Source organism: Molothrus aeneus, chromosome 10 (genome assembly GCF_037042795.1).
Source record: "Molothrus aeneus isolate 106 chromosome 10, BPBGC_Maene_1.0, whole genome shotgun sequence".
NCBI classification, from domain to species: domain Eukaryota; kingdom Metazoa; phylum Chordata; class Aves; order Passeriformes; family Icteridae; genus Molothrus; species Molothrus aeneus.
The window spans coordinates 16,593,954-16,610,903 of NC_089655.1; the positions used below are offsets into that span (position 1 = coordinate 16,593,954).

Sequence of the window (16,950 nt, forward strand, 5' to 3'; positions counted from 1 at the left end):
GCATATCAGATCCAGTTCCTCTGTAATAGGATTGATTCCAGAACGTGGTGATGGTGACTGTACCTGCTCTGGCTACTTCTGCTTTCCAGGCAGTCTGGGGGACTGTACCATTCTTGGATTGACGAGGAGAGCTCATGTTAGCTCATTTCTCTGCCATTAGCTGAGTAAGTAAAGCTCTGGAGTAAATATGCTCAAGGTGCTGTTGCCAGTGATGTGATTCAGCTCCTTGCTTGTGGTTGGCTTCTTTTGGTCCTCCTCTCTGTTTTCATATTTTCTACTACAGTATAGATACAGCAAATATGGTGACCCTGTTTTGAACAAAATGATGCATATTCTGTGCTCTCAGATGCTGTTACCAGTGCCTGGTGTAGAGAGACACAGGGCAACTTCACCTTTTTCTTTATAGGAAGGTGCATGTGATCACTGGAAGTGCAGCTTCAAACAGAATTGGTGGTGTGTGGTTGGATGGAATTTTTGCTTTCTGATCTTGTAGGCCATCACACCTAATCTTGCTTTGTTAGAAATCTGCTTAGCTGGGGAAAACAGTAAAAGAAAACTTTTGCACCTTGATTGTTATACAGACAGTCTTGTTCTTGCCTGGATATTTATTATATGGAGAGAAGTGGAGGGAATAACAGAAGGGGATGAGGATAAAATCTTAAATAAGTCTGACAGTGTCTCTGTTTCTTACTGGACTCCACTGGATCGCAAGGTGGGGTTTTGATGAGCAGAGGAAAGTGCCATAGCCTCTCATGTTTATATGTGTTAAGTGGGGCAGTTCAGGTGTGACAAGTACTGCCCTTTTACTTGATATCACAGTGCTTTGCTGGTGCCCTGCTCTCACTGTAGGTCAGATAGCACAGGGTGGACAAGAGATGAAGTGTCCAGGTCCTGGTGTCAGCCCAGGTTTCTGTCTCTGGTGCTGTAGCTGAAGAAACCCAGCACCACTCCATCTGGTGAGGTGGTGTATCCCTGGTGTGGTATTTCAGAGCTGATCACAAGGACAGGCTGGTCATTACAAAGAACAGTATTTTCCTTGGGTTCCATTCTGATGGTGTGATCTGAAACTTGCTTTAACCTGTCCATCTGTCTCACTTTTTGGGTGATTGGATCTTTGTTACCAGGTTATTCTCAGATCACTCCATAAAAAACCAACCAACCCATAAATCGTAACATAGATGGCCCAAATGCAAGTGTATGAGGCAGAGCTGTCCTGGAGATATCACAGCATGGATTAGAAGTGGAACAGTCTGGAAAAGACTAGCAAAAATATTCTGGGAGATAAGAGATTGATTTACAAGGAAGGATTAACTGTTCAATGTGTATCTGCCAACACTGAAACTAGAAGTTTGTGAAAGATATAGTAGTTGATAGTTAAAAATATGTGGACCAAAATGAAAATTGAGAATCATTTACGATGGTGGGAGGGTAGAAAGGGGTGTTATAAGGACAAGTAAGGTAAAACAAAGAGGAAGCCTTTCCTGTGCAACCCAAAATAGACTGTAGTGTAGATTGCTAAAGGGCTGGAAACTCCATCACTAAAGATGCTTGATACAATAGAGGAGAAAGTCCTTGCAAATGTATTGTCATGAGCAGCCTGGCTCTGACTTATGGGGGCTGGATGACCTAGTGTCTCTTGCACTGTGCATCTATGATTCAAATAGTTTATATAATGCAGTGCATTTTCAATTACACTTGGCTTTCTTGCGTGGGATAGTGGTGGTGCAGAGAACTCATTATATTTGTGGCACAATTACAGCATGACTTGTAGGAAATACTGCTGGTGCTTGGCCTCCCAGAGACTCTGATCTCCTTTATAAATATATTTTGGCTTTTCAAGCTATATAGGTATAAGATTGCAGTGCTTTTTTTTCTGTCTTCCCTCTTACTTGGAGGCCATAAATATGGAGGAAAGAATGGAAGGATAAATAGAAGGAATAATTGGTTCTGGTACAGCAATCCAGTGAGCAGTCCTGGTGAAAATGTAAAAGTTTATTGTTGTAGATGTGTAATACACCAGGAGTCATTGTCAGCTGCTCTCTTGGACCGAGGTCTGTTTTCTGAACCAGGACAGGACATTAGCTAAAACATAAACACAGAGAAATTAAAGAGAGTAGTGCTGGTTTGAAGTTGGGCTTTCAATGCATTTTGTGCTCTGCTGGACTTCTTGGGGGTTTATAATGCTCAGTGTTTGGAGAAATTAGTTTTTGCTTCCAATTATTTTATAATTATAATTCATTTTTAAATTTATGCACCATGCCAAAAGAGTTTTGCGATGTGTCAAGTATCTTTGTCAGTCTGTTACAAGGCATTCAGAGTGCCATCAGAGATTTGTCAGGGTACTTCTCTTGCAGGCATATTTTTAAAATATATTCCTTTTAAGAGGCTGTCTTGGAAGCAGCCGCTCTTGGGTTTTAACTAAAATCTGCCAGCATCAAGTGTGACAAATGTGGTAGACACTACAAGTAATAAATGCTTTTAGGAGTGAGATGTTGAAGTCTCAAATGCTCAGGCACTGATTGGTCTCTGAAATTTCTCTTGGAGAAAGGGTACTTTGTCCTAATTTGAGTGATGAATATTGGCAGATTGATCCTTTGCTTATTGGCACTTTGTAACAAACCTGCACCGACACTGTGGTCTAGTTGGGTTTACTTGTGATTGAAGAACGAGATTGATTTCTGTGGTTGCCATAACAATGGGATTGTTGTGTGAAAAAATGTTAGTAGCATTCACTGGAGTGAGTTGACAGCTCTAGGATGCCTGTTCTCAAATTAAAACAACTGTTTCCAGCTCTGAGAAATGGTGTCTGCTTAGCTTTGCAAGATGGTGCTCAGCAGGGTCTCAGAAATTACCTGAAGAGCTTTAAGATTCTAAAAGTGCCTTTGCTATGCTTAATTTTAAACTGCCAGCTTTGAGCTGGAGTCAATATGGGTAAACCAGGAGGCTGAGCTTTCACTCCCACCAGGCTATTGTATGTATTCACAAAGTGGAGAGAACAGGACAATCTAAGGAGTCCCTAGAAGAATGTAAATGCACTGCAAGTGTCTAGACATGCAGTCAGTCGTACTGTGAGTGTCTTAGCACTGACCTACTCGAGTTTAAAGAAGGCTTGCACTGCTGAAACTTTAATAAACAGTGGTCATTCCTGTCTCACCTCCAGCTGAAGCAGCCTGGACTTTGGAAATGAGCTGATACTTCTGCAAAAGATTCAGCTTGGTGCTTCAGGAGCTTTTGGATGACTGGAGGGACTGTGGGCCATGACAGCTGAGCCTGGGGTGGGGCAGGGTGTCAATGAGCTGGTTGAGTCTTGAATGCTGGAATTCACAGACAGCTGGTTTCAGCCACCTTCAGGCTTCTGGTGTGTTCTTTGTTCTCTTTTGTAGTTGTTTTCGATGTGTTGGTCTTTGTAAATGTCCAGTGAACATCACTGGAGACTGCTTTGGTGTGAAAGTTGCCCATGGGAGGGGAGTCAGAATAGTGGGGGATAAATAAGGCGTTTAAGTTCAGGTGCCTTAATTCTGTCAGCTTCCTAACACAGGCAAGTGGAGAGGGAGGTGCTGATCTCTTCGCCCTGGTGACAGGACTGTGGAAATGGTTCAAAGCTGCACCAGGGGAAGTTTAGACTGGATATTAGGAAGCCTTTCTGTACCAAGAAGGTGGTTAAACACTGTAACAGGTCTCCTAGAGAGGTGGTCAATGACCCAACCCTGTCAGTGTTTAAGAGGCACCTGGACAAAGCCCTTAACTAAAACATGCTTTAATTTGTTCAGTCCTAAATTGGTCAGGCAGTTGGATGAGATGATTGTTGTTGGTCCCTTCCAACTGAAACAGTTCTATTCTGTTGCACTTAGTTCACTTCCCTTCCATTCCCTTCTATTCCAGCGCCTGGGTTTCCTGTTGGAAGACTTCCAGTGATTCCCTGCTCAGCACCTTCCTTAGGTGCTTTGATTTTCTTGCAAAGAATCTCTCTTTTTCTCTCGTGAGATTTGGCAGTCTAAACTCTGCCCACAGCCTCATTCCTGAGCAGTCCAAGTTCAGACAAATGCCAAAGCTGGGGCTTCAGCCCGAGTGACCTGAGATGGTGGTGGCTGCTGCCAGGACCAGGAGGAGTGGTGATCTGTGTCACACCAGGAGCATGGACATGGCTTGGCTGCCAGCTGACTTGTGCTTGTGTTGCCCGGGGTGAAATTCCTCCATCCTGGTTCCTGAATAGCTGGGTCATACTTTGCTTCTTAAGGCCTCTGCCTGCTGTGAGAGGTTACACCAGCTAGTAAGGACAATGTCTTGCTTCATGAAGGGTTTTCTGATGCTCTAGTGGGTACATGCAGTTCTCTAGACTGGTATTTCATGTTGTTGGCATTTATTTGTGGTGAAAATCTGGGTTCCATGTCTCCACTGGGGAGTTGACTCATCTATGTGCTGCTGCTTGGGGAGATCATTGAGTTATACAGGAAGATCTGTAGGGTGCTGCTTTGTCTACTGTGTACAAAACTGGCACTTTCTCCAAGCAGCAAGAAAATGGCACTGTTAACACCCAAGCTTTGCCCAGCTGGGTGGTCATGCCAGAAATCGTGCCTCTAATACTGCCTGAGCCCATGGCTTACCATTGCAATGCTTCATCCTGATGCAGGTAGCCTCTGTCTTGAGCAAAGAGTGAGCCCTGACCACTGGAATTTGTAATCTCCTGATGTCGTAGGTGTTCATATTTTATGGTTAAACTAAGTGGTATGTTTAATTCTGAACAGTTTCACTGGCAAAAATGAATATATTGTACCAGTCTTTGAGGCACCAACTGTGCAGTGTTTTCTCTGCTGATTCTTGTAAATACCTTAGCATAGATGTATACATAGATGTATGTATTTGCACAAAGTAAAACAAACTGCTGTTGCAATCCTGTGATCTGTGAACATTTTAATTACCATGACGGTAATTCCAGCTCACCAACAGACTACTTATCTTACCTCTACTGCTGCACCAGCCATTTATTTTAGGTCCTGTTAAAGGTAAAAAGACTAACTGCTCTGCAGACATGCTTGTCTGCTTTAATTAGTCTTCCTGAAGCTGCGCAAAGAGCACTGCACTTAATTAGCTTTCCTCAAATTAGGATTGATATACCAGCCTGTATAGGTTGACACTGTCATTACTGTGTAATAAACTAAGTGCTCTATTCTATAATTCTTTTTCCCCAGGTGGTTGATTTGCAAGAAGCCACACAGAGCCAGCTTCAGCAGGGCCCTTGTCACTGCTGTGGGGCTGGAGGTGGCTTGGCCAGTGCTGCTGGGGGCTGGCAGGGTCTGGGCAGTCTGGGTGGCTCCTGCTTTCCTGACTCTTGCTTGCAGGTCCACCATGGTCATTTGTGAGTAGTTCCCCTGATCCTCCCAAAGTCTTGCAGGCATTGCCTTGCTCTGGTGCTTGAAACCTCTGAAACAAGGAGAAGGGAGGAAGGGTTTTGTTCTTCCATTGGCAGAAACTCCATGCCAGAGCAAGTTCACCTCTGCAAACCTGCATTAGACATCTGTTTTACTTGAACATGGTCCTGTAAAAAGTGGAAGTTTCCACACTGAAATGTTTTTGGGTTTTTGGTAGGTTTTTTTTGACCAGTGCTGAGGGGTTCTTAAAGGCACATATGTATCTCCAGTCTTTTCCAGCATGAGGACCAGAAAATCTCTTAATTCTGTGTGTCTCTATCTCTTAAACCATTTTCTTTTAACCAAATTGTGTGTTGGAACAAGTGGACTTAGATCGTCTCATCGCTTTTACAAATATGTTTTGACAATTTGAAATAAATAAACCTGATTTTTATTAGGTGTGATGACAATGAGAGATGCTTCCTTTAAGGCCCTGAAAGAAGGGAGAGAGGGGGATGACCAAACTTCTTAACCCACAAGGTCACCTTGGTGGCCCTCCAGAAGATGGAGACACTGCCAGTTTGTATATACCTGTAGTTAATCAGTGCAAATGTGTGTGCATGTAGCTGTGGATTTAAGTAACATCTTCCTCAGCAGGTGCATGAAACATTCTGTCCCTTGTGGTTTAATGAATCAACTCGCTGCAGGCTGGTCTTGTTACTGGTTACAGTCAGAAATGTGGTCTGATCTCTCTGAGATCCCTCCTGCCACAGCCTTTGGGGTATTGCACAGCCTGACAGCATGGTCAGGGCAGGAATTTGGTCAGCCCCTTCCCCTTCACAGGGCATACTTGCCACATAGCTGAGAGCAGTGTTGTTTCTTCACCCAGGTAGTTTTTTCAGCTGTGCAGGGGTGGCTGCTGCGGGTGAAGGGAGGTGACAATTTGCAGAACAGCAGGCAGGCTGTGCTGCCCACACCCAGCCTTTCCTACCCTTGCTTCCACTGCATTGCCTGATTCTCCAGGATGAGAGACAGCTCTCTGTGGCATCCTGGAGATAAAAGTGATTCTAGTGGGCCTGGAGGAAAAGCAGGAGGAGATAGCTGCGAATATGAGACCATACCCTGAAGGAACATGTGTGCAGGGTGCAACCCTCAGGCTCAGAGCTGCAGTCCCATCATTCCATGGATCCCACATGCCAGCCCTTGTTCCTATGGACATCTGAAACTTCCTCAGTAATAAAAACTGAAAACCAGAATACTTAATAATGTTGTCACACTTAATAATGTTGTTACTGGTGAGCTGAATTTACTCAGAAAATTTCATCCAGGTATAGTCCCGTGTTCCAGGATTATCTGACTGCTGTGGACTTGGAGCTCTGCTTTGAGGTTGGCTTCTCTTGTCCCATTGACTACCTGGCCATTGGCTCTGCAACATTTCTGCAATATCCTTATGCCAAGGAGTATCATGACTTGTTTTACTTGCTCAGTGACTTTCTTACCTCACCTTGCAGTCTGTGCCCAGAATAAAGGGCCTGTGACAAGCTACAAGTCCAAGTCCTTTGAATAGTTCTAAAGGAGAAACAGATCTGAGCCTGGTGGCTAAACTTATCCGAGCTGGTGAGAAATGCTAGATCAGAATTTGGACCTCACTTCAGCTTTGCATCTGTGCCTTCATGGATCTCAGACAGCTGTGAGCTGTGCCTGTGCTGGCCATGCCTGTCTCTCTGTGCTGAGAGACAGCTCAGAGCCAGCCCCATGTCCCCAAGGGCTGAGCACAGAGGGAGGCTGGGGCTGCCCCACCAGACTTACAGGTTTGGACTCTCTGAACTGGGACCACCATTGGCCTCTGCAGTGGACTTGACTGGCCAAATACATCTCAGCAAAACGGCCCATTAGTTGTTACCATTGTATAAATGTGGCAAAATATTTGGCACCCTGTTTTTCTGCTCACTTCTATTTAGGGCAGGCTGCAAATATGCACTTTGTTGAAACCAACGTGCTGATTTTTTAACTGCCTGGAGCTACAATTCACAATGGGTGGCAGATGCTTGTGGTAGCAGGCCCTGAACATCTGGGATAAGCTCTGTATTCCCCTGACACAGGAACCTACATTCTCTTTGAACCAGGTTAAACTTTTTTCTTGCTCACTTGCTAGATAAAGCAAGCCATTTGTGTCCATTCAGTTGACTCTTTTAAATAACTTAAAGATTTATTGGATGTGGCTGGGGAGGGCACTTTATACCCTGTGCATTAATGGGACCTGGTATAAATACATGCAGGCTGGCACATGTGTGTGTCCCCATTCTGTTTGTAGTATAGGAGTCTCTATCTGCATATGCACAGCTCCCTAAAGAGAGCTGCATGGTGCCTTGGAGTGGTGGTATCCTGAAATTCCATCCTTAGGTGGAATTTTAAGGAATAGATATTTATGGAATTAAGGTTGTTTGTAAACCTTTAAAAATTGGTTGATTTTTAGTGCTGGCACCAGCAGATCAGTCCTGGTGTAGTTGAAAGATTTTATATCTTTCAGTGTCACAGTCTCTTAATTTGTTTAGATGCATGCAAAGGATCAGAAACTAATGTGCATCTGGGGATTAAGGCAGCTTTGCTATCCAATCTGAAAGCCAGCATATTCCAAAAGAATTTCAAAGTCTCAGAAGGCAGTGAAGTGCTTTACTGATTTTTATGTCTTTGAATATCTCTATTTAGTGTGCCTGGTGGAATTACATAGATAGATGCTGCCAGCTGTCTGATACCAGCAAATACCACCCAGAGCATTTCAGTATGGAAGTGGTAGATCTGCAAAGTTGGGGACACTGCTCTCAGTGAGATAGCACCCATACAAAAACACTTTCTAATTTCATGTACACTTGCTCCTTTAAGAATTCACTGTAATTTTCTCCTCCTGTCTCTCCTACCCCAGGAGTAATACCAGTGGTTATGCTGTAAGAAAAATAGTGTGTGTTTACATTATACATCTCTAGAAGGGAGTTGCCATCATGATATGAGTCTTTCTGTAGCAAAGAGAAAAGAAGGAAAGCAGTGGTCTGATCTCTTCCATGGCAGCCTCAGCCTATGCCATTGTGCTTGGGGATCTTTTAACTAGGGAGGGGCTGAACTTACTCTAAAAGTTAAGATCAAAGCAAAATAAGCCAGCAAACCCATTACTGTACTGACCTCATTGCTCTTCAGCTCTGGTCTCACATTGCTCACAGTGCTTGGGAAAACTCTGTTGTAGTCCAGAGGTCTGGGAAAGAAGTTGCTGTAGGACAGCCTGGGATGAAGGGAGGCCCTGAAGGAGGAGTTCAGCAAGTTTTATTTGTTGAATGCTTCAGGTTTTGTGTCTCACTGGTGCCAGGCTCTGCTCCATTAAACATGATGGTCCCTGAATCAGATGCTTTATTTGTCCCATCTGTGTGGCCACAGACCATATCTGTGGTCCTGCTTGGTGTGTTCCCAGTGTTAGGCCACCCACTGCTACAGGACATACCTGTGAGCCTTCCAGGGCAGGGCTGCAAATTCCAGGTACCACCTGGTGCAGCACATGCAAAAGGATGTTCAGCTTTTCCTGAGCACCAAGTTGATTTGTAAGATTTAATGAGCTGATTTGGAGCTTGCCCTTCCTATAACTTTCACATTTTTTCCTACTGAACCTGCTTTTCCCTTTGGTCTGTAATTGGCAGTGAAGGTTTTATAAAGTCCTGCATTTCCTGGGTGTCTTTACTGGGACCAAAACTCTCACTCAGTTTTGTCACATGCAGCTCAGTTTGTACATGTTTCAGTGCCTGCTCTGTGCTAGCTGTGCTCATGGAGTGTCAGATGCTGTGACATCCACTCTTTGGCATGGGCATGAGGGTTATTTGTGTTCCATTTAACTTAGCAATTAGGAACAATCTATTTTTACTCTAGCTGCAAGGCATCTAGACTTTTTCTTGCTTGTTTCTTTGGAGTGAACTTGATGGGCTAAATTGTTTAGTTTTTGTGAGGGAATATCTGTAATGAAATGAAAGCTACTAAGACCAAGCAGTTACACCACAAAGAAAAATGAAAAAATACCCAAGGAGATTCACTTGTCTAAACTGTTTTTTAAAAAATAAATTAGATTTAGAATTCAGATTAGATTGGAAGATGTTTCAGCAGAGTCTTCTGAAAACATGGTTGTTGTTGTCTGGATGTCTGTGATGGGCTCTGTGTTTTGATACCTTCTTCATGACTGGGAGATAAATTTTTCTTTTATTTTTTTTCTTTGGATAGGAAAGAATGCATTTTCACCATCGACCCATCAACTGCCAGAGATCTTGATGATGCTTTGTCCTGTAAACAACTCCCTGACGGTATGAGATATAATTTACAAAATACTTCTAGTGTATGTATTCAACTGTTGACACACTTGTATCTATAATTTGTCCTGAAGTATTCTTTGCCAAATATAAGTAGAGTAATAAACTAGTTCTTCTCCTGTTGTTTTAATTGCTTGTTTTTAGAAATCTTGGAGCAGACATCTTCAAACTGCACTCAGACTTGGTGTTAGAAAATGCAGAGCCACAGTGTTTTGCATAATCAGAGCTGTAATTTGATTTGAGCAGATCTCAGCTGTCTCCTGTCATTATGGGAGTTACAAGTGAATAGCTAATACACCACTTCTGCAGGCTAAAGTCGAGTGGAACTTTGACCTTGTGTACACAGTCCGTGGGTAAAGGAATCCAGTCTTTTGAAGGTCACTGCCTGAATTGTTTTTGGTGTTTATGGGATGCTGGGAATTGTCAGATGAACACAGTGTGCCTTATAAGTTGTGTTTTTCTTCTCATTGCCTTTTGAGCTTTCTCTTCTGCCTTATTTGTACTTTTACTATGCTGTAAGCCAACAGAACAGAAAGTAAAGCTCCAGGAGCCAAATCTTGATGATTATGACCAAAGGAACTTTTCTCCTGTAAGCTTACTTTGCCATCCAAGCTCGGCTCATTTAGTTTGATAAGATCCAGTAACAGGCTTGGTTAGAAATATTGCATGATTATATTAACCTATCCCCCCCTAATAATGAAGATAAAGGTTGGTGGGGTTTTTTGGTGTGTGTTTAGTTTTTCTTGCTCTTGCTTATCATCACAATATGATGACATGCAAAACATAATTTCCATTTTTTAAAGTTGATTTCATACTGTGCAATGTGGCCAGTGAATTGTAATGTCATTTAGACCCAAATACAGAGTACTATAACAGTGCTATAAAATGGATAAAAAAAGCAAAGGTGAAAGAAAATTTGAAGCCAATAAAATCAATTGTACTCTACAACAGCAATTTTGAGGCAAGATTAAGGAAAAAATGCCATTCTGTTTCACAGAAAATTGAAAGACTTCTTGAGAGATCCTAAGCTGAGCTCTGTTCTCCCTCTTTCCACTTTGTCATCTGAATCACGGGAGGTTTATGTCAGCATTGTGATCCCACAGTTCCTCAGATCTAAGGTGTTGAAACCCCGGCTTCTGACCATTTACTGTTCACATACATGTGGGCTTTAGATGCTGCAGGAGCCACTCAGTGAGCTGCTTTGTGGTGCATACATCTGCATTGTTCTCTTACCCATAAGCCATTTGGAGAAAGTGTTCAAACAAAGTATCAGTGTGAACAAGAATTCTTCAGAATTCTTTCTGCCAGAAAGCCTGCAAAGCCATGGCAGCCCTGCCACTCGTGCTTGGGGCTTGTGGGTATAGGTAGTGATGAGGGATGTGGCCACAGTCCTTAATTTGCATCCTGATGGGGAATTTAGAAATGTTCATTCCATCAGCCTGTTCCTGGCTGGGACTGGGCTCTGTCTAGCTGGGGATGTGGCCACATGCTTCTCTTCAGTTTCTGGCACAGGGGACTTCAGCCAGAGACCTGCAGCTGGCAGAAGACACCCAGGTCTATCTCCTATCACAAGTTCCTGGGACATTTTCTTGAATGCAAATTGATTCTCTCTGGACTTGTTACTTTTTTGTCCTGGTGTGAATTTAATTTCTTGCTCAGTGATTTTCAGTCTGTGGTCCACTGGCCCCTGTGGCACTATGTAGGGTACTATTACAAGCCCATGAAATGTGGCTGGAGAAAGCAGGGGTAATAAGTCCATCAGCATAAGTGAAATTTTCTAAGGTATCTGTACTTTGACTTAAATTTTTTTCAGGAATTTTCAGACTTATACAGGTCCAAAACCAGTGCTGGGAGTCCTTTGGGGTCACTTCTTTGTGTTCACTTGCTTGCAAAACTGTGGCTGTTTGCAGCTCTTTGGTGTTTAGGAGAGCCCCTATGGGAACCTCAATCTTGTGCTTGTAGAGCCTTTTGACATGTTTTGGAGGTACCCTGTGAACTTTTGGCTCTTAAAGTTGCTATGATGGCTGCAATTATTATGACAAAAAGCTGTTTTAGAAGTTAAGAGCGTGTCCAGGTCTGGCAAGGCTGAATCTCTCATGAGGGCAAAGTTGTGTTAAGAGTTAACGCAGCTTTTATTCCAAATGTAAACGTGGTTACAAGAAATTATTATTTTTTCCATCCCTTTTGCCCATATGTAAAACACTTTAAAAAACCTCACCAAAAATCCCAACATGAGCAAACCACATATCTTGGCATCCTCATGATGTCAGGAGATCTCCAAAAAATCAACAGAGAATGCAGAACCTAATTCAGAATTCTCTATTGGTGTATAGCACACTGAATTTCTACAAAAAAACACATTAAATGCCCACACTTCCTTTATCAGACAGTTAAATCAGGGCATTTCAGAAGATTTTGGAGAATTAAATTGTCTTTGAGCATTCATTGCTAATTTATTCAAGACTGTGACAGTTTCTTTGCTTTGAAGGATCTTAGGCAACAAGCAGAGAGATAAGCTACTGTCTTTGCAACTTTGTGGAGTTTCCAGCCTCCTCCTATCAGATCTGGTCAATGGATGGAGGTTTCACCCGTGCTACATCCTCAGTAAAAGGTGGAAAGGCATTTTTTTGCTGAAGTAGTTCACAAATCTATCATGAAGCACTACCCAGTAGCAGGGTATCACTAGCAGAGGAAGCATGGGATGGCTGTGGGAAGAGCTTTATTTTTAATGGAGCTTGCAGTAGGATATTGCAGCAGTTGGAAACTTTTCCAGGGATATATGTTTTAAGTGGGCCAGTCTGGTTTTGAGAGGATTTTATATTGGAGTCTGTTTCTGATTAACAGCCGTGCTCCTCGTTATTGTTTAATGATAGCAGTAGGGAGGTGAGCTTGCTGTTCACATTTGTGAGTGTATATTTTAAAAGAGATCAGCTCCAATAAAGAAGGAAAATAGGGTTATTTATGTAACAGCTGCAGAAATATGAACAAACTGTACTCCATTTAGATGATTCAGCATAACTTTGGAGTAAAAGATGGCTCTGGCCTGCACCTAGTTTCTACAGCCTTTGTAGAGCTTTGAGGTTTTAAACAAGTTCATTTCAGTCAATGCTCTTTTGTGATCCTTTCTGCACGTCTTCTAGCAAATTGCTGCAGCCAGGAAGGCACAGCAGAACCATTCTCTGGTCATATGGATGTTGCAGAAAACAGCTGTACTATTTTCAAGCCTGAATGTTTTCACCCAGGGTGCAGAGGTTTAGATTTATTCTCATCTCAGCATGGCAGGTGACCTGTGAGTCCCAGTGATGCCAGGCATGTTTCTCACACTTTCCAAAGCTCTTCTGGGCATTCTCTGCTAGCAGTGCTTGTATTTCTGGTAATGTACACGACTGATGCAGTCATGATTGAAGGCTGCTTACTGGTAGAAGTAGAAATGGAATTTGGCACATTTCAAGGCAGATAATTCCTTCTAGTGAAAGGTCAGGCCATGATGGGAAAAGATGCAGCAGAAATTATGGGGAAGTATTTCTGGGGGGTTGTCTTTTGATGCTGATATCAAAGCAGTGCTTTGGGCTGTACTGACAGAGCTCTGTACATCTTTTATTTGTATATTAATAACTAACATGGTTCTCATTTGTGTTTTTCTTTCATTCCTGTATTCTTACAGTCTTTTACAAAGTAATTTAAGTTCAAGTAATTTACATCTTTTTTAGGAGGAACTGTTGTACTGCAGAACAGAAATACACTCTGCAGACTCTTTGCCCTGGTTTCCACGTCCTTAGTGACACTGGCTGTTTGCATTTTGGAGTGAGGCCATAAATAGATACAATCATTGACTCTTCCCAGTGTTTGCCTGATGACCTAAACAAATGAGGCTTCTGCAGTGTGCAGACCCCTGGTTTTTTCTGTTTCTCTTAAATCCATTCAATCTGTTGGCGAATTTTAATCAGATGTACCTAAGGGAAATGGGACAGCTACCACATTATGTTTCTGTAGGTGTCATAATGGGGTATAAGCAAAGAAGAGAACTTTTCTTTGTGACCCAAATCTGGGAAGAGTGCAGCATGACCTTTCTGCTTAGCACAAAGGTCCTTCTGAGCTGTAGTTTTTGGGAACAGATCTGCAGAGACTGAGACTTAGATCTCTGTTCAAGGAGCCTATTTCACATGTTTTGGTAAAGCCAACTAATGTTTTGCCAAATATTGATAAAATTCTCCCTTGTCCACTGCAGGCCTCCAGGCTCTGGGGCTGCTTTTCTTAGACCTGGACAGCTTAGTAGACATCTCCTGGTGTGTGAGCTCCAGAATCTTGCAGTTGAAAAACACCTCTAGAGCCCTGGCAGCCCCAAGATGTTCTCTACCATCTCAGAAGACCATCTGCTCTTCCTCTCCTTTGACCTTCATTCTTTCTTGGTATAGTTTGCAAACACTTAGGATTTTTTAATTTTGCAAATTTCTGTGCACTTACATTTGATTTTTAAGATGTAAATATTCCCTCTTCTATTCAGCTTTGTCTCCCTGGCCACTTAAGGACTGCAGGGTGGTATTTGCTCTAGCAAAATGTGGTACAGGACCCTTCAGCAAATCCCTTTGGTCCCTGTAGGACAGAGTTTCAGGAGAGTTTGTAAATGGAGTAAATATTTTTGTAAGTTTGTAAATCTTTGCTTAAGATAAACACCGAAGAACAAACTATTGTTGGATCAAAAATTACTTTTGAAATGAGTATGGATTTATTTACCAAAAATAATTGATGAAATTACTATGCTTCCTTCTTTGTAAGCTATTTAAGCTGAACAGACACCAGACCTGCAGAGAAAATGACAGAAACACATTGACATGTGATTCAAATGTCAAATGATCATACACTGCAATTTGCTTAAGTTTACTGCAGGAGTCAAATATGGGTAAAATAAGATCTACCAGGAGTGAGATTGTGTGTAACATTTGGTCAAATTTTACTTTAGTATCAGACATAATTAGCTCATCTCTCCTGTTACCTGCTGGTTAATCTGGGGATGTTTTGTTGTGTCACCAGGAGAGTGAAAAAGACATATTGCAGTGATTAGAAAGAGGTACATATTCCTTCTTCCTATTGAGGGCTTGTGGTTGCAGATTCATTGGAATATGCAAAATGCTCTCAGCTCTCTCTGTGCCAAATGCAGATCCCTGCTGTGCCCCACTGCAGGCTCCTGTGTAATGCTGGGAGCTGCAGTGTGTGCAGTATATTTTGTCTCCTCTTTTGAGGGAACGTGGGGTTGTGTGAGGAAATACACATCACTTCCAATTTCCAAGTGCAGAGTTGGATGGAATCAGGGCTGAATTGAGTCAGCTTTTCTCCACCAAACATCTCTCTTGAAATTGGTGGGACAACTTAATGACGTGGGGCTCCCCTCAGTTCCCCTGGGAATAGGGCAGGTTGCTCCAAACTGCTGGTGGCTGAAAGGGAAATAGAGTGAGCCAAATGCCCAGACAACTGCATTAAACTGGGTGTTAGGGTACTGGGGTGATTAAGCAAGTTTGGATTTAGTTAGAGCTTTGATTGCTAGAACATAATTTGTTAAAACTTTTTTTTTGCATATATTTGAAAGCTGCTTGTGAGAATGTTGATTAAAAGCTTGGTTAAGCAAAATTGGGGCAGTGTTTGTGATTAGTAATCCATATATAAATATTTTATAAATATTTCATCCTTATCCCAAAAGTTGTTTGTGGTTTTTGTTTTTTCTATAGTATGCAAAGAAAGCCGTGTAGCAAAGAGATACGGGATAAAAACAAAATAAGAGATATATTGTGTGAGAAGGACTAAGGTAACACGGACTGTGGCTGCAGAAATGCAAACAGATGTGCAAATACCAGTAGAATTACTCATAAAAGTGAGTTTACTTTTCTGCAGGGAGGAGAGATGCTCTGGGCAAAGTCGCCTTCCGGATCATTTCAGTTCATGAATTCAGGACCTGGGACAATTCCCCAAAGATTTAGAGGCACGGGATTTTGTGTCCTGGTGGATCTCACTGATATTTGTGGATACAAACTTAAAAAAAGAGAGTGTCTGATTGTATATTGAAGAGAAAAAAAAAAAAAAGATAATGCCTTTAAGTAGACAGATAATGGAAAGAAGATCCAGAAATTCTTGTGCAAACAGATCTAAAAGCATTTTGCCTACGATTTCCATTCATGAAAAAGAACTCCAAGGACTTGGAGAGTCTTTGGAGAAGAACCACAAATAATAGGGGATGACCAGACAGACCTTGAGAGAACAGGACTTTTCAGTGAATGTATCAAATGAAAATCAGAAGCTATGTGAGGCAGATAAACTTTAGAAGGGTACAAATAGCTGGCAGTACATTCCCACATGGTTATCTTCAGTCACATGTTCTGTTACATGTAGGCAGCAAAGGAGTTACTGCTGTATATTATCTTCATTATCAACTTACTGAAAGGGCAGAATCCCTCAGAATCACTGGCTTATTGTTTTAACTTGTTATGTATTGCAATACAGGGTTTCAGAGCCCAGAGGAACAGGAAAAACATCTTACAATGTTATTCATTGCAGTATTTCTTGATAGTCAGCTATTATGCTGCATACACAGAAAGAGTAAAACCAAGTGCAGATGGAAATGTTTTGGAAATATTTCCAAAAATAAACAAAACAATTGGATGGCTAAAATTGAAATCTCAGTGGCTTCCTTCTATTTCCAAAGAAGTTGAAGAAATGACAAGGCTGTTCTGGGGAAGTACATTGTATGTGTTTGGCCTAGCGCCGCATCCCAAGGTCTCTTTGAATGCCTGGAATGCTCACTCAGCCTTGGATTACTGAGTACAGTAGAGATATCACAAAAGGGACTGACCTAGCAGTAGAGAGAGGCTGGTCCCTCCCCACTCTAAACCTTCATTTCAGGAACAGGATGATATCCTACACCCAAAAATACATCTCAGAGCTGCTGGGTGTCACTTCCCATCTCTTTAAATTCAAAGACTGCTGATTTCCTGGTAGAGCCTCTTGAATCAGTCTTGGAATACAAACAATTGATGATGTGAATACCAGAAATTGTCGTTTTACCTTCATCATGTTGGCTGCAAACCTCACTGCTGAGAGGCTGCTGAGAGAGCTCAGGACAGTCTGCCTTGGTGACTCTTCCCCAGCAGCAGAGATTGCTTTCTGAGCCAGGAATCTGAGTCACAGCAGCACAGCCATTGCCTCTGTGTGCTGGTGTCTTGACATCTTGTCTTGATGAAGGGTGGAAGATCCATCCTCCAAGTGTTGAATTT

At 42.3% G+C, this 16,950-nt stretch overlaps 1 protein-coding gene across 2 annotated transcripts in view; it reads left to right on the forward strand.

Moving 5' to 3' along the window:
• DIS3L2 (DIS3 like 3'-5' exoribonuclease 2) overlaps window positions 1-16,950 on the forward strand; it is a 180,414-nt gene that overhangs the window by 83,770 nt on the left and 79,694 nt on the right. For both annotated transcript variants that reach the window (XM_066556844.1, XM_066556845.1), the window contains one exon: window positions 9,603-9,682. In XM_066556844.1, the coding sequence (XP_066412941.1) occupies window positions 9,603-9,682 (80 nt within the window). The remainder of the gene's footprint in view (window positions 1-9,602; window positions 9,683-16,950) is intronic.